This window comes from Osmerus eperlanus, chromosome 16 (assembly GCF_963692335.1).
Source record: "Osmerus eperlanus chromosome 16, fOsmEpe2.1, whole genome shotgun sequence".
Taxonomy (NCBI): Eukaryota; Metazoa; Chordata; class Actinopteri; order Osmeriformes; family Osmeridae; genus Osmerus; species Osmerus eperlanus.
Genome location: NC_085033.1, coordinates 5616056 through 5637722, shown reverse-complemented (window position 1 = coordinate 5637722; position 21667 = coordinate 5616056). Strand labels below are relative to the sequence as shown.

At 45.3% G+C, this 21667-nt stretch overlaps 2 protein-coding genes across 4 annotated transcripts in view; one reads left to right on the top strand and one right to left on the bottom strand.

The window, feature by feature from the left end:
* Positions 1–4370, top strand: part of LOC134036532 (teneurin-3-like) — a 40857-nt gene extending 36487 nt beyond the window's left edge. Inside the window, 1 exon segment of the mRNA XM_062481520.1 lies at positions 329–4370. Coding sequence (XP_062337504.1) covers positions 329–1084 — 756 coding nt within the window. The 3' untranslated portion in view covers positions 1085–4370.
* A 1960-nt stretch (positions 4371–6330) lies between these two features.
* LOC134037050 (deoxycytidylate deaminase-like) lies at positions 6331–20526 on the bottom strand. 3 transcript variants are annotated; one of them, XM_062482339.1, is made up of 7 exons: positions 17049–17174; positions 15650–15773; positions 14387–14492; positions 13394–13529; positions 10993–11109; positions 8110–8206; positions 6331–7151 (listed from the first exon to the last, which is right to left on the bottom strand). In XM_062482339.1, exons 2-7 carry the CDS (start codon positions 15682–15684, stop codon positions 7070–7072), a joined length of 573 nt encoding a protein of 190 aa, XP_062338323.1. In that variant the 5' UTR covers positions 15685–15773; positions 17049–17174; the 3' UTR covers positions 6331–7069. The 3 variants fall into 3 exon arrangements, with proteins under 3 accessions (XP_062338323.1, XP_062338324.1, XP_062338322.1); XM_062482340.1 differs by lacking the exons at positions 15650–15773; positions 17049–17174 and adding an exon at positions 20398–20526; XM_062482338.1 differs by lacking the exon at positions 15650–15773 and having other exon boundaries at positions 17049–17233.
* Between the last annotated feature and the right edge of the window lie 1141 nt (positions 20527–21667).

Here is a 21667-nt window from a genome sequence, read left to right as displayed (position 1 = left end):
GGAGGTATAAGCCACACAGTACAAAGTAATACTGAGAGTAATGGCATCATCAAAACCGTTTTAAAGAAAGCTTGCCACATCTACAATCAGTGCAGGTCTTCACTGTAATGTGTTGATAGTTTATAAAGCTAATGGAAACTGTGCCTTCTAGGCAGTTACAGCACACACAGCAAAGTCAACTATCACATTGCTGTTCATCTCTCTTTCCCCCAACTCTCTCTCTCTCTCTCTCTGCTTGACACTGTATCTCATCTTCCTCACATGTTCTCTGTGTGGCTTGTCTCATCGCTCCCTTCCACTCACCCCCTCTCTCCTCTCTCCCCGGCAGTCCATCTCCGGGGTACAACAGGAAGTGACACGCCAGGCAAAGGCCTTCCTGTCGTTCGAACGCATGCCTGAGATCCAGCTGAGCCGGCGCAGGGCGGAACGCGACAAACCCTGGCTGTGGTTCGCTACCGTGCGCTCACTCATCGGCAAGGGCGTGATGCTGGCAGTCACCCAGGGCCGGGTCATCACCAACGCCCTGAACATCGCCAACGAGGACTGCATCAAGGTGGCAGCAGTGCTCAACAATGCCTTTTATCTAGAGGACCTACATTTCACGGTGGAAGGACGCGACACACACTACTTTATCAAGACCAGCCTTCCAGAAACCGACCTCAGCGCGCTGCGGCTTACCTCCGGCAAGAAGTCCCTGGAGAATGGCGTGAATGTCACCGTGTCCCAGTCCACAACGGTGGTCAACGGACGCACGCGGCGCTTCGCCGACGTGGAGCTGCAGTTCGGCTCGCTGGCGCTGCACGTGCGCTACGGCATGACCCTGGATGAGGAGAAGGCCCGTGTTCTGGAGCAGGCCCGGCAGAGGGCGCTGGGGAGCTCCTGGGCCCGTGAGCAGCAACGCGTGAGGGAGGGAGAGGAAGGGGTGAGGCTGTGGACGGAGGGGGAGAAGAGGCAGCTGCTGAGCGGAGGGAAAGTGCTGGGGTACGACGGCTACTACGTCCTGTCCATAGAACAGTACCCCGAGCTGGCCGACAGCGCCAACAACATCCAGTTCCTTAGGCAGAGCGAGATTGGCAGGAGGTAACCACACTGGCTACTGGGACTACAACCGTTTTAGACATACAATAATGGCCGCCAAAGAGACTGCCCTCCCTTATAGTTCCTCCCTTTTTCCTTCCTCTTCTACCCTTGACTCCCTGCCTGGCTACCCCTTCTTTTTACTCTGGAACGGGCAAGTCCTAGGCTAGTGCTGCGTTTAGCCCTATCTAGCTGTCACAAAGTGAAATGTAGAAATATGCTAAACTTACTGTCCGTCCAAGAAGACTGAGTCGACCAACTCTAGTTAAAGAACCTCTCTGATGTTTGTTTCCTTGCTCGATACAGCGTTGAATGGAACTGAGAACTCTCTGAGAGAGTCTAAACTCTCTGCTTTGTGAAAGGAATTAAAATAAACAATGTTTGTTTTGTTTTTTTGATATATATTACTTCCTGAATTTGCTTCAGAAAATGTTTGAAAAAAGGAAGAAAAAATGTTTTGTTTACATATTGTACGTTACACCACTTCACCTGCCTGGACTGTGGAGACTAATGTCTATAATCTGATTGGTCCTCCTGAATCTCTGACCTATGACTTTGCTTATAGTCAAAGGGACAATGCTAGTTTTGCTTGCAGTAGAACACGTGTGTTTTCACGGCAAACGGGAGCAGACAGTCAGGGAGGAGGCGTGGCCTGAGTGTTAGAATCCCTTACTTCTTTATTGTAAAGGGACTGTACCTTTGACAGCAGAAGATCTTAAAGGGACAGTACCACCGGTGACTTTGACAGTAGAAGATCTTAAAGGGACAGTACCACCGGTGACTTTGACAGTAGAAGATCTTAAAGGGAGAGTACCACCGGTGACTTTGACAGTAGAAGATCTTAAAGGGAGAGTACCACCGGTGACTTTGACAGCATAAGATCTTAAAGGGACGCTGCCAAACAGTGACTTTAACAATTTAGATTAACGTTACAATCAGTGACCGTGTGAATGGCTGAAGGAGGGGGGAACTGGTGTCAACGCGTGTGTGTATGTGTGTGTGTTTGTGTGTACATGAAGACTTTGGAAACTGCTCATTTAAAGGAGAAATCAAACTAATGGAAAGAAATCATAATCCAAGCGATGTTTTGAAGACAATGTGGAGACTTAAGAGTATGTTTAAGGATATTTTTTTTAAGATAAAAAAAATCCACTTATCCTTACATCAATATTAGTCTCAGAGAAAGTAATTTATGTACAGTGTTTATACATTAAAAATAAAATCTTGAAAAAATATGAAGATCTTTTTCCTGGTCATGCATCACTGTTTATACTCTTTATAAGTTTTAAATAATCTATCCTGTTTAAATGTATAGAAATACTTATTGAAATTACAGAAACAAATCTTTACCAACGATTTCGGCATTTAAATGATTCCTGTAGTTTAAATTGTAATTTTTCTCATTTGGATAGATTATATTTCGACCAACTCTAAAAACAATTTTTGGGGTTTGTTTTTTGTTTTGACACTTCTGTATTGAATTAGTCAAGTGTCTGTTTTAAGTGATTGATGTCAGACATGCAAAACCATGATGTATTAGATTATGTGGTGGAGGTGGTTTTATCCTTGTATAAGACCCTTGGACCATGGTGGTGTCCTCTTGGTCCAGTGGTAGATGCTTGGTCTTTATGACAGAGAACCTGGGGTTAAAATCCCCATGTTTTCTAATGCTAGCCTACTGTCGACTGAGTTGTATTGCTGTGTTCTGGTTGTGCTTTGTACCACCGGTCAAGTCCTTGTGATCAAGCCCTTGATATCAAAGTGCTCATCACCTCTACAGCTAAGGGTGCTTATTAGAACACCTACATTTTCCAACCATATATATTATAGAAAGCTAGAGGAATATTCTAGAACTTTGGTAACATGCTGTATTCTTAGCCCGGAATTCCACGCCAACTATAAAGCTTCTCTTCATTACAAAACCTTCTCTCTCTCTTTCTACATACCTCCCCTCCTTCTGTCAGTATATATATATATATCTCACTTTTATTCTCTATCAGCACAGAAGCAGAGACATGCTGGATAACTGAGGCCAGACCTGACCAATCAAACCTAACCAGATAACCAGTCACAGAGGAATCCTTTACCAACAAGGTGCTGACATCACTGGTACCACTAAAGTACATCTAAACTACTTTATTGTTGGCTACAGCCACAAGCATTCCAGCCACCCCCTTCCCACCCCCTCTAACCTGGCCTGCAACTGAAGATGCTCACACAAAAACACAACCAACTACAATGTGATCACACAGGTCAGCAGCGAGGGTTGGACAAAGGGTAGGAATGGGGAGAGAAGAGAAAAGAGAGGGTGAGATGGGGGGGGGGAAGGAAGAGAGAGAGGGTCCCAGCGGGTGTTGGAGGTCGATGTTAAAGGGAATGTTCGATGACTCTAAATGCTCAGTAAAGATGAGGATGAAGTAACAGAGATGAGCTCTGAATGTTCTCAGTTCCTGTTCTGGCCTGAGGCACTGAAACACACACACATACAGAGTGCTGGAGAAGAAACACAAATAGTCTGTTATCCTCTCTCGTTAACATCCTGCATAAAAAAGAACTATTTAGAAGTTCAAAAAAGGTTATTTTCCATGTGACCTGAACCTACCCAAGAGGTGGGTTATCTTTAAACAATGCATTTACAGCAACATCAATGTGACGCATCATAGCTTAATCTCCTTTATGTTGTTTCAGGCTTAATAGTTCATACCCTCCTTTATGTAAAAACTCTTTATAAACTGATTGTATTCGTTCTGAGAAATGTTGACAGATATCTGAAAAAGCTTTTTTTCTTTTGTAATGATTTCATTTTCTGTCTTAAGCTTTTTTTTACTGGTTTTAATTGAACAGTCAACGAAAGACATCAGTAAATGGTGTTTGGTCTATTTTCTATATTAACTAAACATTCTTTGTTCAGTTTGATATTTTTATCAATACTTTTTTTTTTTTTACTTTTAAGGAAGGTAAACTAGTATTCTTCAACTTTTTTCTGTCTTTGGAAACCCAACTAGGTTGTCTCAAAATGTAAATGTGTTCAATTTATGAGTCTGTCTGCTATGTAATGATGGCACAGAAAGCGCCTATAATTTATTCTAATAGTTTTCTCTGTTATCTTTTCTATCTTCATCTTCTGCAGGTCACATCCCCATAATGTTGTTTTTATATCAACATGGCTGTTTCTAGAATGCTAATAAAAAGTGCAATTTCCAGTGTTTGAATCTCCGGCAGATGGTAATGGGATCGGATCCCTCAACATGTTAATGACCCACAGAGATCAATTAAAACAATAAAGACATGATACTGGAACAAGGTTTCTGAGCCCAGACTTATGTGTCTGACATAGGCACACACACACACACATTCCATCAGTCAGATGATCCATCAGTTTGAAATTGATTCACCAAGTGTGTGTGCGCATCCATCCAGCATGGTTTTTATAAGCTCGAGGGCACATAAAACTGAGCCACATGTTGTTGCTGTGCAGAGAGGAGACATCTGGGTCCTGTATAACTTGTCCCTAATATCCTCTTAAACCAGGTTTACAGGACCAGTGTGTGTGTGTTTATGTGTGTGTTTGATGTATTGTAATACACACAAGCCTCACTGAAATCTATGGAGGCTATGCAGCACACAAAAAAGGAATTGTACTGGAAACTGTGTGTGTGTGAGTAAACCCAAGCCCCTACAGGCCTATCAACATACATACTCACCAACAGACAGCCAACACAGCACCCTGTCACAGCAACGACCTCTGACCCCTGACCCTGGAGGACCACATGACCTCAAAAACGAATGCGGATGTCACCTCCTCCCTGGCTACAGGAATTCCTGTCACAAGCTGCATCCAGGGAGCAGACTGTGACACAGCATCAGCAGAGCCAGGCATGGGGGAGAGAGAAGGCGCTGGAGGAGGGGAGAGGGGAGGGGAAGGGAGGTGAAGGGGGATGAGGAGGGGAGGTGCAGGTGGGGGGGAATTGGGGTGGGGAGGAGGGTGACAGAGACATGGAAGGACTGAAGGAAAGGGAGGATTGAGGGCTGGAATAGATGAGGAAAAAAGTGGTGAATGAGAGCACAAATAATGGATGGGAGATAAATAGGGTAGACAAGAGAAGTGAGGAAGAAGGAAAAGAAGGGAGCAAATGTAGGCAGGGAAAATAAAAAGGCAAAGAGAGAGAGAGGAGAGATGGGGTGAGGAGAGGCAAATCAACATAATGCAGACACAATTCTTTATTTCAGCACAAGAGAAACAACACTGGAGGTCTGCCGGGTAAAACTCAATAAAAACAAACCTGCAGCACACAAACACACAATGCAAAACATTTGGCACAAATACTCCCTTGATGTCACACTGCTAGCGAAGCATTTTGTTTGATTTCCATAATTCAATTTCACACCAGTGACACATTGGGTCACTTCTATGTTCTTCTCCACCGGGAGACAGACACAGTCTCTCGGTTTAGTGGTTGTTGAAGAGCTGTCTCAGGCATTATTATCAGACCAGTGCAGTCACAGAATTGGCTGGGGAGACACATGCACACACAGCACCTGTGCGTAGTTGTAATTGATTAGATGTCACCTGTTTCCTCAAGCGACTTGCATCATATCACACGCCTTCAGTTATAGCAGGTGTGTGTGTGTGTGTGTAAAATATGATCTCCTTTGGCACTTTAGGTGAAGTTCTTAGCGAGACTTGATACTTTAGTACTACTGAGTTTTCATTGACAAAATGATTCACTTGACTGAGTGGTTCATGTATTAACTGAATCAGTTAGATGCTCATAACTGTGTGATTTATCAGAATCAGTTATCAGAGTATTCATTGGTTCACAATTTTAGTTATTTTTAAGTGTTCTGATCAAACCATAGAATGGGGAAAGTCCCTGGTTGTGTGTGTGTCTGGTGGGTCTTCACAGATAAAGGTAATGAGAGAGCAGAATCTCTCCTTTGGGAAAGCTGGACCTTGCCCAGTAACCCTGAGAAGCACCATGGAGGAGGAGGGGGCGGAGGAAGGAGAGGAGGGGGGGGATTAAAGTGTTTTGCTTTAAAGGCTCTGACTCGAAAAGCTTGATGATGTTTGCACTGTCACGCGCGGTTGTTGGAGGGCTTCTAGAACAATTTCTTCAGCTGTGTGTGTGTGTGTCTGACTGAGGGGCCATCAGTGGCCCAACATTAAAACAACGCAAAAGTATTTAGTTACATATTATATACATACAAACACATTAGTCTGAGAGGTTCATTTAAATCCGTGGGATGAAAAGCTGAGTTTGGTCCAGTTTATTTGGTGCGTAAAGTGAACATTGCAATGTGATAGCACTACAGGACACAGACCATTAACATTATAACAGATCCTTACATGATATAGTTAAATGTCCTTTTTATGGGAGACTTCTATGAAATAGTGTTTATATTCAGTAACATTAGCTTTCTGTAGCATAAAAAACAAACACATTGAAAATTAAACTTTTTGCAGCTAATTGGTCCATACAAATCCAAATGTATACAATGTTCAAAACAAACATTTAAAAAGCTGGTCAAAAGAAAAAAGCTTAAAAAATAAAACATAAGATTCTTAGAGGTAAAACGTTCATAACAATAATTGTATATGACACACAAAAAAAAGTATCAGTTCCTCCTCTCTCTCTTTTAGAACATTTAGAAATGACAGATTGACAGTGATCCCTCGCCTTGACCCTGAGTGAGTTAACCAACGGTGATAACCAATATGAGGCACACAAGAGGACAAATCACAGAGACACATTTCCATGTTCCAGGACATTGTTTGGCCACTTGAAATGAAGGTGTTTCAAAACGGCTTTGTCTTCAGCGGCGCCAAAGAACAAGAGAACAAGGAGACGTATCCTTGAATCTCCTCCAGATGAGCTGGAGCAGCACAGCTTCAAAGCAACTGGAGTCTTTTTTCTAATTTTTTTTCCTCTCCCACTCTCTCTCCCACTGTGCCTACCTTGTTTCTCTCTCTCTCTCCCCAAGGTGAGTGTTTTCATTCCGTGGTGGTGTTCACGCTGGAGAGGTTGATGGTATTAAAATCAATGACAATCTGGCTGCGCTTTGGTTTGAACTGCCTGGAACACAAATAGATGGAGAGAGGGAGAAGGTGAGGGAAGGAAGTCATCTTTTTATTGTTCAAGTTTTAACTTCCAGTTTTTCTAACTTCCAGTTTTTCTAACACACTTTTCAGGGTCATCGTTTGATTTAGTGCTTTGAAAAAAAAGCGATTGGGACGGAGGTGGATGAAGAGACGACAGAAGAATCCATCAGGGAGTAACAGTGGTGTGTGTGTGTGTGGACATTAGTCCTTCTATCCACCAACTGGAGGCAGATCAAGGAGTCTTTCAGAGTTGCTTTTAACACCTTGCGTGTGTGTGGTCGTGTGTTCACACCTTATGATGCCAGTCAGCAGGTCACCCATCACAGCCATTCACACTAAAAGCTGCTTTTTAATAGAAGCATTTCAGGAGAGCTGTTTAAAGACGTGCGCGCACACACAGTCTACTGTGTCCATCTCCAGCCTGTTCAGACAAACCGCTTTCTGCTTCTATCCCACCCAACATGCAGCCGTCTTCCTGCACTCCTCCTCAGTCACTGGACACCAAACATCCTTCTCTCCCTCCTTCATCCCACTCTCCATCTGCCCCCCCCCTCCCTCCCACACTCCCTGAACTGGTCATTAGTGCTCAGGTTTACACCTCTCCACCCAGCCCTTAGATCCCAGGCCTGTAACCCCGTGGACACAAACACACACTGAGGGGATCCCCCTGAGCCCACAGTGGTTTGGGCCTGTAGACGCGTCAAGACTAAAGGAGGATAATCAAGTCATATACTAGCTCCCCTCTCCTCCCTCTCTCTCTCTGTCCCTCTATCATCCCCTCTTCTCTCTGGGTCCCTCCATCCTCCATCTCCCACCTGTCATTCTCACCACCCCTCATTCCCTCCCTCATCCATATTGACATGCCTTGTGCTATATCCATAATTTATTGAGAACTTCCCCTCTCCCTGTTGCCTCCTCTCCCCCCACCTCACCTGTGGAGAATGTTGGCCAGGTTCAGCAGGCGCCGGGACGCTGTCATCTCCGGGCTGTCGTGGTACTTATCTGATAGATAAATCACCTCCCTTATACCTGCAGGGAGAGAGAAGGAGAAGAAGGGGGAGAGCCAGATTACATCCTCTTCATCTCTTGCACAGAGATGGAGGCAGGGGTCCTATACAAAACCCTGTGGCATGTATGTGTGTGTGTGAGACAGAGAGAGAGAGAGAGAGAGAGAGAGAGAGAGAGAGAGAGAGAGAGAGAGAGAGAGAGAGAGAGAGAGAGAGAGAATCCCAACAGCAGGTACAGCCAATCCCAACAGCTCAAAGTCTGCCACCCCCGGACGTCATCTTTAAAACATGAGGTCCTCAAAACACACACACTGAAACACACAGAGGACCGGCAGGTGGGACATTAAGTGATGTGGCCACAGAGAACAGATTGATTGGGATATCTGCTGTACTATCATTCAACGGTGGTACACACACACACACACACACACACACACACACACACACACACACACACACACACACACACACACACACACACACACACACACACACACACACACACACACACACACACACACACACACACGCTTAGTGAAGGTCAGATACAGCAGGTGGTGGTCTTATCATACACAAGTAGAGGAAGAGACATTTTGGAAGCGATGGAAAGAAGGGGGGATATAGTGGTAGAGATAGAGAGGGCAACAGAGAGAAACAGAGAGATTCCACTCTGGGCTGTACACTCCTACTGTCTGATATGTCTTTATCTGTACTGGCAGGAACACTAAACATATGCCAGCATGACTCACTTGCACACGCGCTCACACACACACACACACACACGGCAGGTGGGTGTGAGCTGCCATAGGACTAGTCAGAGAATAGTAGAGTTGTGTTTGTACAGCAGACTATGAATAAGAGCACACAATGTGTATTCAATACTGCAGCAATACAAGCCTCTCAGAACTTCACTGTACAGGTCTGGCTCTAACCCACTGGGAGGGGCACCTTCTGCTGTGCGTGTGTGTGTATGTATACGTTTGTGTGTGTGTATACGTGTGTGTTTGTGTGTACGTGTAAAACGTCTATGCTTTTTGTACAGCCTTATGTAAACACATTGCTTTGATATATCAGGCTAAAGAATCAGTTTACCCAGTAAAACTGGTGTGTGTGGGTGTGTATGTGTTCACCAGAGGGACAGTAAAGGCAGGCAGCAGAAAGTAAGAGAGAGGACGAGAGAGGGAGAGACTGAGAGAGAAGAGGGGGGAGTAGGGAAAATGGAGGTGTAGAAAAAAAAGGTAAGCAGTTTTACACTGAAAACCCGTGCAGACATTGTTTGATGTGATGGAGAAACCAAAGACAGATGAGAGAGGAAAAGGAGAGAAAGAGAGACAGAGAGAGACAGAGAGAGAGAGACAGAGAGAGAGACGGAGAGAGAGACAGGGAGAGAGACAGAGAGAGAGAGAGAGAGAGAGAGAGAGAGACAGACAGAGAGAGAGAGACAGAGAGAGAGAGAGAGAGAGAGAGAGACAGACAGAGAGAGAGACAGACAGAGCGTTAGATCGGGAGTAGGGTGGGAGAAATGGAAAGAAGGATTGAGCTGTGAGAGAAAGATAAGACATTAGAGATTGTTTGATGTGATGGAGAAACCAAAGACAGATGAGAGAGGAAAAGGAGAGAAAGAGAGAGAGAGACAGAGAGAGAGACAGAGACAGAGACGGAGACGGAGACAGACAGAGAGAGAGAGAGAGACAGACAGGGAGGGAATGGAAAGAAGGATTGAGCGGTGAGAGAGAGATAAGAGGTTACATCTTTAGATAAGACCACAGCGCCCCCTAAAGTTTGGGAAATATACCTCCTCCTCATCTCTCCCTCTTTCCCCCCCTTCTCTCTATCTCTCCGCCTTTCCAGTGTCGATACTGGAGATCCAGCAGTTTCCAAGCTCTTCATTTGTTGTGAGGAGAGAACGTTGTGACATCACCACAACACAGGTTACAGGTGTGTGTGCTGAAACAGCAAGCCTAATGACAAAAGCCCTTATCTCAGCTGCTTCTTTCAACGCTTCTAAGTGTAAGGAAGGAGTGTGTGTGTGGCGTGTGGTGTGTGGTGTGTGTGTGTGCTAATGAAGTAGGATCCTGGAGAAGCAGCATCCTCCCCACTGTGCACAGAGAGGAGGGGAGAGAGCCTGGTAAGCCCCCCTAGTGATCAGAGAGTGTGTAGGAGTTACACAGAGAGAGAGTGTGTGTGTGTGTGTGTGCACGCGCAAGTGTGTGAGTGTGCACAAACTGTGTCAGTGCATATGTTCAAGTAGAAGTCAAATTGAGGGTGTTTAGGATGATCTAACGGTGTGTGTGTGTGTGCGGTGTGTGTGTATGCGCGTGCGTGCAAATTCTTGTCGATCTCATTTGGGCTCCGCGCTCCAGGAGGCCTCTAGCCTCAGGAGATCAGCAGGGGATTGTGGGAAGTTAACAGGAAAAGTTTTTGGAGTGAGGGGGAGTGAGAGAGCCAGAGAGAAAAGAACTGAGAGAAAGAGAGAGGGTTAGAGAGGGGAGCCAGGAACAGAATGAATGCTCTCGTGTCACCACCGTTCTTTAAAAGGGAAACATGCTCTGTAGTCTTGAAGGTCGGTGGAAAGCTGTGTGTACACGCGTGTGCGTGTGACGATGGGGCTGGGTCCGACCCCCCACTGAGACTAGATGCACAGTTGGGGGTTTGCCTCACCCATACACACACACAATGTTCAAACTCACCACTAACACTATTAAAGGACTTTCAGTAGTCTTAGGGGTGTCTGTGAATAATTCTCAAAGACAGAGAGAAGCTTGTGAGTGTACAAGTGTATATGTAAATGTGTGTTTATGATCTCACCTGCTTGTATGATGAGCTTAGCACATTCGTTGCAAGGGAAGAGAGCAACATACATGGAGCAACCTTTCACATCTGCTGAGTTCTTATTCATGATGGCATTCAGCTCTGCATGGCAGACTGGGGGAGGGGGAGGGGGAGGGGGGAGGGGGGAGGAGAGGCAAAAATGAGGATGCATTTAGTTACAGCAATCACAAAACAGACAATTACACACACACAGACACAATGGAAGTTAAACAAGGCCACACAAACACACACAGAAATCTCCTGTTCTGTGTAAACATCACTGAGACAGAACAGATGCCTGCTCTCAACTACAGCAGACATAAGATAATAAGATGGATAATTATGGAGTGTGAGTGTGTGTGTCTGTCTGTCTGTGTACCTACTCGCTTGTGTGTAAGAATGCCCATGCGTAGGTTCTCTGTCTACACTGTGTCTCTCTGCTGCGTGTGTGCGTGCGTGCGTGTGACTACTTTCTGTGTGTATGCTGTGCGTGTGTAATTACTCACTCCCATGGCTAATTATGGGATATGAATTGCTCCATCAGTGTTGTTAGATGATGATATCCACAGCAGGCACTGCCCATCCCTGCCAGCCTGCCTGCCTGCCACAACCACCGCCGACCCACGCCCACCCACCTCCACTCACACACACACACACACTTTGACGTAGAGTCATTTAAAGTTAAATTCCACTAACTTTTACAGATAGTAAAGTGAACTTTCCATAGCCTGGAAAGGAGGGAGGAGGAGGGAGTGGAAGAGAGGAGGTGGAGGAGGAGGAAGAGAAAGGACGAGGGAGAGGAGAAGGAGCAGGGAGAGGTGAGGAAGGAGGAGGAGAAGGGAGATAGGTGGAGGAGAGCAGAGTGCAGAGCTCTGAATTGTTCTCAGGTAGAACCGTGATGATGAGAGCAGGACAGGAATGTGGCTTCTACGTGGGTTCTGTGTCGTCAGATCATTTCTCAATGGAACACAGAACACCTGGTGTCGACTACACACAGATCTGGCCTTGATGCCTACCTCCTATGTGTGTTTGATTGTGTGTGTCTGTGTGTGTGTGTGTGTGTGTGTGTGTGTGTCTGCTGTCGGGTGTGTTCCTCTTGCAGATGGTTAGTTTAATTTGCTCTTTAACCTTTTCAGCCAATTAGAGCAACTACACAAATATGAGGGAACAAGTGCACACCTCTTCACACACACACACACACACAGGGAGAGTTGGCACATCCAGTCACCCGAAAGGAGACGTATGCCTTTCCAAATTCCCTGAGGATTGTACAGTCATCTGACACGAGCTGCCAACTACACCAGAGAGATGGAGAGAAAGAGAGGGGAGGGAGAGAGAGGGGAGGGAGAAAGAGAGGGGAGGGAGAAAGAGGGGAGGGAGAGAGAGGGGAGGGAGAAAGAGAGGGGAGGGAGAAAGAGGGGAGGGAGAGAGAGGGGAGGGAGAAAGAGAGGGGAGGGAGAAAGAGAGGGGAGGACGAAAGAGAGGGGAGGGAGAAAGAGGGGAGGGAGAAAGAGGGGAGGGAGAAAGAGAGGGGAGGGAGAAAGAGAGGGGAGGGAGAAAGAGAGGGGAGGGAGAAAGAGAGGGGAGGGAGAAAGAGAGGGGAGGACGAAAGAGAGGGGAGGGAGAAAGAGGGGAGGGAGAAAGAGGGGAGGGAGAGAGAGAGGGGAGGGAGGGAGAGAGAGAGGGGAGGGAGAGAGAGGGGAGGGAGGGAGGATTGGGCCTTTATCCAGCACTCTGTTCACCTTCTCTAGAGATGAGATAAGGACATCCAGACACCCACCCACAGGGGGCACTGTGAAAAAGATCAGTCAAGCGCCTGGCTGACAAATCTTGTTACCAGTGCTCTCTTTAACACCCTCCTCGCCATTGCAACATCACGGCAACGCCACGGCAACGCCAGAACGACTAGCCCGGGATTCACCCACGTTGACATCTGCTGCCCCCCACAAAGCCAGCTCTGTACTGTCCCTCTGTTACCCTCACTGTTCACCAGTCAGCCTCTGTCTCTGTGTGTGAGGCTGCGCTCAATGCAAGTGTGTGTCTGTGCACTGTGTGTCTATGCTGTCTGATTCTACGCTGTGTGTGTTTCAATGCAGAGCAGAGCATAGTGTGTGTGTGTGTACTCTTGATAGGGCTACAGCAGCTGTTGATTCTGGATCCAAGGAAAATCAGCCGGTCATGGTGAGGGTTCAAACTAATGCAGACATTAAAATATGAAGTTAGAGCGAGACAGCAGGTGTGTGAGTGTGTGAGAGAGTGAGTCAGTGAGTGAGTGAGAGAGAGAGAGAGAGGGGGGGGTGTCTAGATGAGTCTGTCGAGTTGGAAGTCTGAGCGTGGAGCGCCCCCTGCAGGTGAGTGTGCTGGCTGATGTGGTAACTGTGAGGTTAAGTAGCATTACCGTAAGGGTACTTGGTGTCCAGCCTGTCTGTTGCCGAGCGTGACCACGGCAACAGGTCGTCGTCACAGCCGTTGGGCATGCCGTTGTAACCAATGCCAACGATCTTGTTCTCTTGGTTCACAATGCAGGCCCCCACCTGCAGGGAGAGAAAAAAGAGAGAAAGAACAAAGAATGGTGAAGTAGAGAGCCTGCCTGATTGGATACTAGTGGTATGAGCTGAAATGGTGTTGGGAAGGGATCTCTGAGGATGGGAGTTTGGAATGGGGTGGAGAAGGTCCCGGACACACACACACACTTGGTTGGGGTTGAGGGGGGGGTCACAGCTTAATGGAGATATCCAGCTGTGAAGGAATATTGAGCTGGTCTAATTAAACACACACACACACACAGACTTGTATAAGTATTTATGTCTACAAATAGAATCTTACAAGCACCTATCCATCTTCAGTTACCTACAATTAAGCATGTCCCTCACATGGATAAATTATAATACAGCTTCTTTCTCTCTGTGTCTCTCACACACACAGTACACACACACACACACATCTCCCCGGGACCTCTGTCTTTGATCAGTTGAAAATTGCTAGGCCAGCTCAGACCCCCTGCTACCCTGTCCTCTAAACCTCACCCTTCCTACACCCATCAATACACACACACACACACACACGACCTGGTGGATAGAACAGGTTCACTTCTCCATCACTCCTCTTTCCCACCTTCTACTCATGTGATGGTATAAGTGTGTGTGTGTGTGTGTGTGTGTGTGTGTGTGTGTGTGTGTGTGTTGATCTATGTGGGGCCTGGTCAGAAAAGTAAGGTTCCTGATCAGAGGATGACAGCAGGGTTAATATTTAATATCAGGCAGATATGTGGACCCTGAGGATTAGGAGGAGGAAGCGGGTGAACAAGTAACTTCAATGACACGTGATGAAATCAGTGTACATGTGTGTACATGTGTGTACAAGCGTGTGGGAGGCCGTTGTGAGCAGGCACCTGTGAACTGGGGTCTTTGCTCCTCTGAGCTGAGAGGAAGGCTACAGCCATGAAATATTCAGGCCACTCTAGGTAGTCTTCTCTCTTCCTGGTCTGGACCTGGACCCTGGGAGAGGAGAGGAGATGGGAGGAGATGAAATGAGAGGGGAGAGGAGATGAGATGGGAGTGGAGGAGAGGGGAGATGTGTAAGAGCTCAAAGTAAAAGAGGGGAGGAGGAAAGGAGAGTTTAGAGTAGTTGGTTGACCAGTATTAAGGGCATGGGGTCAGCATGATACTCAGGAGGAAACTGTCAGTGTGAGAAAGTCAGCCTAAGAACACACACTCATCACATGACACAATCACGATTCAGCCAAACTTTGTGTGTGTTTGTGTGTGTGTCAGTGTGTGCGTCATACCGGAGCAGTTTAAACAACTGACCCAGAGCCGACCTGGCACAACACAGGATAAAGAGAGGCAACAAGAGCCGCATTTGCTTGTCTGAAAAAGACCTTGACAGCACATTCTCAGTCTCTCTACATATACACCACGAAGAAAGAATGAAAAAGCAGGCTTTCAGACACTTTGAACTCCTCCACAACTCTGCTCGCTCTGTGTGTGTGTGCACGCATGTGTTATCGCCCCGTGTCTCGACCCGGCTAATGACACCCCCCCCTGCCGAGCCACAAGACCTGACGAGGGGACGAACTTGAAAGTGAAGTGTCGATTGGGGACATTAGGGGTAGCGCCACGCACACAAGCACAACGGGTGCAGGTTGGCTGGAAGAAACTTTGAACTTGTGTTCCTCAGTCTCAAATCATGTGATTAGGAGCCAGAGTTGTCTTTTATCCCCACCACAATCAGCTTCAGTCCGCACAACCAAGAAACCATGCTGCTAAAACTACTACTACCAGACAAGGACAAAAGAACCAGTTAGAACCACCCAGACATGATCCATCCCTTACTCAGAGTTCTCGATGCAAAGTTACATCTAACCTGTGTATGAAAATGGTTTACTTTCAAAGACATTAGTGGATTCAAAGGAATACATCCCCTGGAGAAGATGATCTATGATCGGGTCGAAGACAACTAATCAATCAAACAAGGCCTCAATCTACCATCAAATATACATGTAGAACACTAGCTAGTATGCAAGACCACTACTTGGTACAATAACCCTAGTTTGTATGTTAGAAGACTAGTTGTTAAGCTAGACCATTAGTATGTCTGACAAAATCTAGATAACATGGTTGTTGGTTAGTATTCACTTTTGGTTAGCATTCACCTAGCAGTCCAGCTTGAGAGAGGCGAGCGTCTCATTCTACCCAGCTCTCCAGGTAGTCTCTGGGTTTAAAAGTCTTCTGTTATCAACACCTCCAGATGGTCACTCTGCCTGCCTGAAACACAAACTAGTGCGCCCCTAGTCAAATCCTAGCCCCTCACACCATCCATCATCCCTGATCCATCATCACATATGAGTGACAGCGTGGAGTAGAAAAACCAGGGGTCAATTCTAGCATAAGATATTAGTTTGTCTGTCAGAATAGCTGAAGGTTGACAGTAGACTCCTGAGATTTTCAAAGGTCAAAGGTTTTATAAAAAATAAAAAAAACTTGCACTAATTAACATTGACAGAAAAAATAAAAATAATGATCTATTATCTAACACCGTACACGTGCAAGTTTTTTGCACAAAGCACACTGAACTGGATAAAAATGTATTACAACTAAGGCCATCTTACAATTCACAATAGAAAATAAATTGTATCCCAGCTACACTGCTCTACAGCCCTGCAACACACAACAGTTAACATAGAGCCATGACTAAAGACCCCACTGCAACAATTAGTAAGTGTGTGTGTGTGTGTGTTTTCTACAGTGTTTAATCTGTGTGTGAAGGAGACTGGCGGTGCTGAGGAGACACACAGGTTCAGCTGTGAGGGCTGTCCAAGGCCAGAGGCTGATCCTGGGGGGAAGAGGCAGGACAGAGTGGGTCCTTGGAGCCTTGGTGGAGAGGGGCAGACGGCCACGGTGCCTGCCCCAGGTCGGTTCTCATCGCCAGGCTACACTAAGTGCTGAGAGCCCCTCCAGGTTTGTGTCACGGTTTGTGTCACGGAGGAGGGGATGAAAGGGTGCTGGAGTTTGACAGAGGCAAGTTAAGAGGGAGGTAGAGAGGGAAGGTGTGTGTGGTGCATGGTTGCCTTTCTCATTACTGAAACCATATTAGCACTGTGCCAAATTTTCCATTCATTCAATGAACCCAATGAGGGTTAAACAGACAAACAAGCACACCAATTAAAAAATATCTGCCCCATTAACTGGATGTAACAACATGATACTTTCTCACACATTCCACTCTTCTGTCGCTGCCTTGTGATCAGGAGACAATATAAGTACGAGGATATAGTGTAGTTGTGACAAGTTGTCACATTTGAATAAAACTCTGTCACACGGGCCCAGTTTGACTACACTACTGCAAAACAATGTCATAAATACATTTGACTACACTACTGTAATATGTACATACAAAAATGCTTTCATCCCTGACCTTCCGCATAGGCTAATAATAGGCAAATAGCAAAATGGCTTGTGAGTGCACACTAGCAAGGCTAGCAGTGGCACGTTAGACAAGTTGCTACTAGAAGGCTATCAAACACAACTCAAACATAAGGGAGTACAAATTACCCGGTCAACTCTTCTGGGGTCTCTAGCTTTATTTCTTGACTCATCTTTGGAGAACCAGAGCGTGCAAAAGTTTTTCTTGGTAAACGTCAGCGGCTCTGATCTTGCAGTAGAAGGAGAACTACTACCACTTCACGACACGCTAGAAAGTCTCTCCCGCGCCTAAACCTGTCACGTTGTTCCGTGGCAGCCCATATACGGATACGTCAGATGAATACAGTCCAAAGGGTAATTCTTTCACCAACCACGAAGTGGCAATGGCGAGTTTACCTAAAAACAAAGCCATTCCAACGCAAAAAAAACAAAACGGAGATTATCTTTTTGCCGAACTCTCCTTGGAAGTACAGATAGGCTACTTTGCTTTGGGTTATGGTTGTAGCCCATCAGCATACATTTATGCTGTATTTGTCGTGTGAGAGACAGCGACAAAGAGAGAGAGTAAAAGTTGGAATATGGAGACAACGAGACAGAGAGACAGAGAGAGAGAGAGAGAGAGAGAGAGAGAGAGAGAGAGAGAGAGAGAGAGAGAGAGAGAGAGAGAGAGAGAGAGAGAGAGAGAGAGAGAGAGAGAGAGAGAGAGAGAGTTTAACCCTCGTGCTGCCTTCGGGTCACATGACCCAAAGGTTCATAATGAACCATCGTTGTGTTTACCCAATTTTACCCAATACAAAAACAAATTAAAATAATTTTCTTTTAACCTTTGCAATGTGGGGGGTCTGAGACAGCCTAGCTGTTAAAAGAAAATGCTTCACTTTGTCTTTGTATGCAGTAAATCTGTCGCAATACGACGGTGGGTCACAATGACTGATGGGTCAGAATGACCCGAAGATAACACAAGGGTTAATATGAGCAATTTCGTTAATACCAGAGGATTACACCCAAGGCAAGGCATCTCAGAGCCATGGTGACTGTAAAGAAACGATGAGCCATCCCCCTGCTCAACCACAACTAGAGCAGAGAGCTCAGTGACTTAACGCTAAAGGCATGTGCCACTTCATAGCTGCAACAGACAGGCAGAACTAAGGGTTATAAATGCTGATGATGAACAAGTTTTCAGAACCAGAATCGGAAAAGGCAGAATTGGAATCTGATATTAATAAGAGGGCTAAAAGGGGAACTCTGTTGCTGTGCAACAAGAGCCATTTGGAACTTTACTTGAAGAAAATACACCCACACACTTAGATTTAGAGACACACTAAAGAAAATACATACAAAAAGATAAATCTACTCATATGAGCCGTTTCATGATACATCTGGTTGATTTTGCTGTTTTAAACAGAGACAAGCTCATCTAAAGAATGTCCTCTGCACACAACTGTCACAGGTGAACGCTATACAACTGAAAAATAAAATAAAAAGTCACAAAGAAACGCAATGATAACATTAAAGCAGTATGAAAAAAACACACAGCCATTCTCAATATGCAGATTTCAAGGGAAACTCTTCAGTACTTCTCTGTTCTGAGTGCGGCCTTGAAAGATTATTGGATTAATGTTTCTCCCCTATTAAACATAGGGCACATTGCCCAATATAAAGTGTGCTATTCCACCAATTTATAAGGGGTAAACATTCAGAAGTATGAATTTATCAAATCCAACACAGAATTTAAGGTATAGAATGTCTGAAAGATGTAGACAGGTTGGTTTAAGAAAATATATTTCCAGTTCATTGGGTATGATGAAAAGGTTGATAATGTCTCGAAACCACACAAATATATTTGACATAGCAGGGATGTGAATTATTTATTTAATCATCTTGTGACACGTCAGCATAAATACTTAATGACTTTCAACAGCTTTTCTCTGTTCTCTCTATTTTTGCCAAGTTTTGCCATGTTTCTCATCCTTTGCCAATCTCCCTGAAATGAGTCAGGTGGCTGAGCGGTGAGGGAATCGGGCTAGTAATCCGAAGGTTGTCAGTTCGATTCCCGGTCATGCCAACTGACATTGTGTCCTTGGGCAAGGCACTTCACCCTACTTGCCTCGGGGGAATGTCCCTGTACTTACTGTAAGTCGCTCTGGATAAGAGCGTCTGCTAAATGACTAAATGTAAATGTAAACCTCCTCTTTCCCTTTTCTTATTTCTCTCTTATCCTTTCTTTTCACCCCCTACTTACCATGACCTCGAACTTTTGATCTGAGTGAGATTAACATTATTTTCGGCTGATTTCAGGAGATGCAAGCATGTCACTGACTCACTATGACTTCACATACAACTTGATTATTACTGTTTACAATCCTAGTCCCTTCACACAATCCAACAGTATAACTCACACGGAATACCACGGTTTGTTCGGTATTCTTCTCTACTTTGTTCTACTCTGAACCAGTAGACCCATTTGTATATCTGAGCACTCGTGATTTATCCCTCATCCAGCAGTCTGCGTCTATACTGCAAAACTTTTTTTTTTTTTTTTTCTGGGGCCTGTTGTTGTTTTTTTAACATTGTACAAGACAACCTCGTGCCAACAGTCTGCCACAAGACGCACTCGCCGACGATGTCTTCAAGGGTTAATCGGCTGGAATGTTTCACTCTGGAATGTGCATGCAAATAGGTTTATGCTAATGATATTCTAATGCTCTGTAGGCTGGGAACGGGGAGTCAAGTCTGTCTGCTGGCTGGGGCTATTGGAAACCAAAATGGTGGACACGGGGGAGCAAAACATGGATCTAAACTAACTTTCAATGTTTTGTAGCTACGCGATAAAGCTTTTATCGTAGTTATGTCGGAAAGTTTAGAAGCTGATCATGCCTAGAAAAGGGAACGGGCAGCTACCGTTACCGGAGGGTTGGGAAGAGGCGAGGGATTACGACGGAAAAGTGTTCTTCATCGACCACAATACAAAACAGACCAGTTGGGTTGACCCAAGAGACAGGTATGCCAGTCCTAACCAGCCACTGGGAACTCTGCTCCAAGTTTATTTTACAGTTATGCTTCATGGTTAGTGAACTCTCCTACAGTACAGATTGTCCATACTAATTTGTGTTCTGCCGTCAAGACAGTCAAAACCAGATTACATTCACTACCAAACTTTAGACAATGGCAGCTACACTAGTAGTAAATGTCTGTATGCCAGTTATTCTTTGAGTACTCAAAGGATAACTGGCATAGCCAACGTTACACTGCCCTTATTTATAACTAGTTTCGGTTAACTACTCGCACTAGAAGTTGCTTTCACAACTTCAAAACAATTCAAAAAGCCGCGGAGTGGCTAAAGTTAGCTAGTGCTAGCTAGCTTAGCTAGTTGGGCGGTGGGGTCCGGTCAGAGTGAATGGATTTATTCAGCAATTCGAAACTTGAAGCAAGCTCATGTTAGCTATTTCAAGACAGTAAATTAGAATAATGTCCCTACCCGTCCATCCTCAAAAGCAGATACAATATAGGTTTGTGAAAAGATTCCTTTCACCGCTTCCACAACAGTCGAGTAACTATTAATCAGCTCCGTCAAGGATACTACAACAACAGGTGTTTCAATAGCTTGCACATCACACCCCGAGTCGATAGGCAATGACGATGTAGCTCTTAAACATTTAAGTCTTGACATTTTCGACACAAACTTTTTATACAACACCCACATTCTTCTGGTGATATGCCAAGTTATAATGTCAGGAGTTTATGGCATAACAAAGACAAATACCTTAGTTATTCTGTACCCAGACAGTAATATTTCGCCATATCGGCGTTCATTTTTATCTATTCCGCCCACGGACAGAAACGTAGCCAGCGATATTTTCCTTATTCCTGTGCGGTTACTGTAACAGTGAATGATGTGATGATCAAATCAATAACATATTTGGCCTACAGAGCAATGAATGTATCTTTATTGCTGGTTGTAAAATCAGTAAGGTAAAGAAAGATAGCGAAGTGATGAGAGAAACAGCTTATCTACTTTGCAGAGCACCTGCTAGAACCATAAAGTTGCTGTGTCTAGCTTACTGACAAGCTCAGGCAGAAACGGACTTGAGGCGGGTAGCATTTGTTAAGTTTTGGAAAAACCTGACCTGTGCTTGACAGTTAGTGGGCTAATAAGCGTAGGTATAGCATTGGAATGGATTGTCTCTCTATTCCTGCTTTATCCCCCCATCTCTCTTTCTGTGTCCCTAACTATCTTACTCTGTCTTGGACTTCTCTCTCCTCAGACTTTATTCTCTCACTTTTCTCCCTCCCTTTCTCCTCTCCTCCCTGTCTGTATAGGAGTGAGAACACATGATTTGTAATCTCTCTGAGCTGGCGAGGGAGAACTGACAGAGGGCTCTGCATTCCTTTACAACCCCCCCCCACACACACACACACACACACACACACACACACCTCTCTCTCTCTCTCTCTCTCTCTCTCTCTCTCTCTCTCTCTCTCTCTTCCTGTCCAAGTCACACGTTGTGTTCTCTGCAGTCATGGGGCCTTGTGTATAAATGAGACCAAATACTGAAGCTAGCAACCATGTTAATATTTACACCACACGGCTAACCACCAGTATGTGTGTGTGTTTAGGCTGATTGGGCCATGCAACCACTAAATGTAAACATGGCTCAGAACAACTGACAAGACAACAAGACGAGGAGCAGCAAAGAGAGAGAGAATCTGTGAGAGAACGAGATTTATCTCAGTTAAGAAGGAATGTA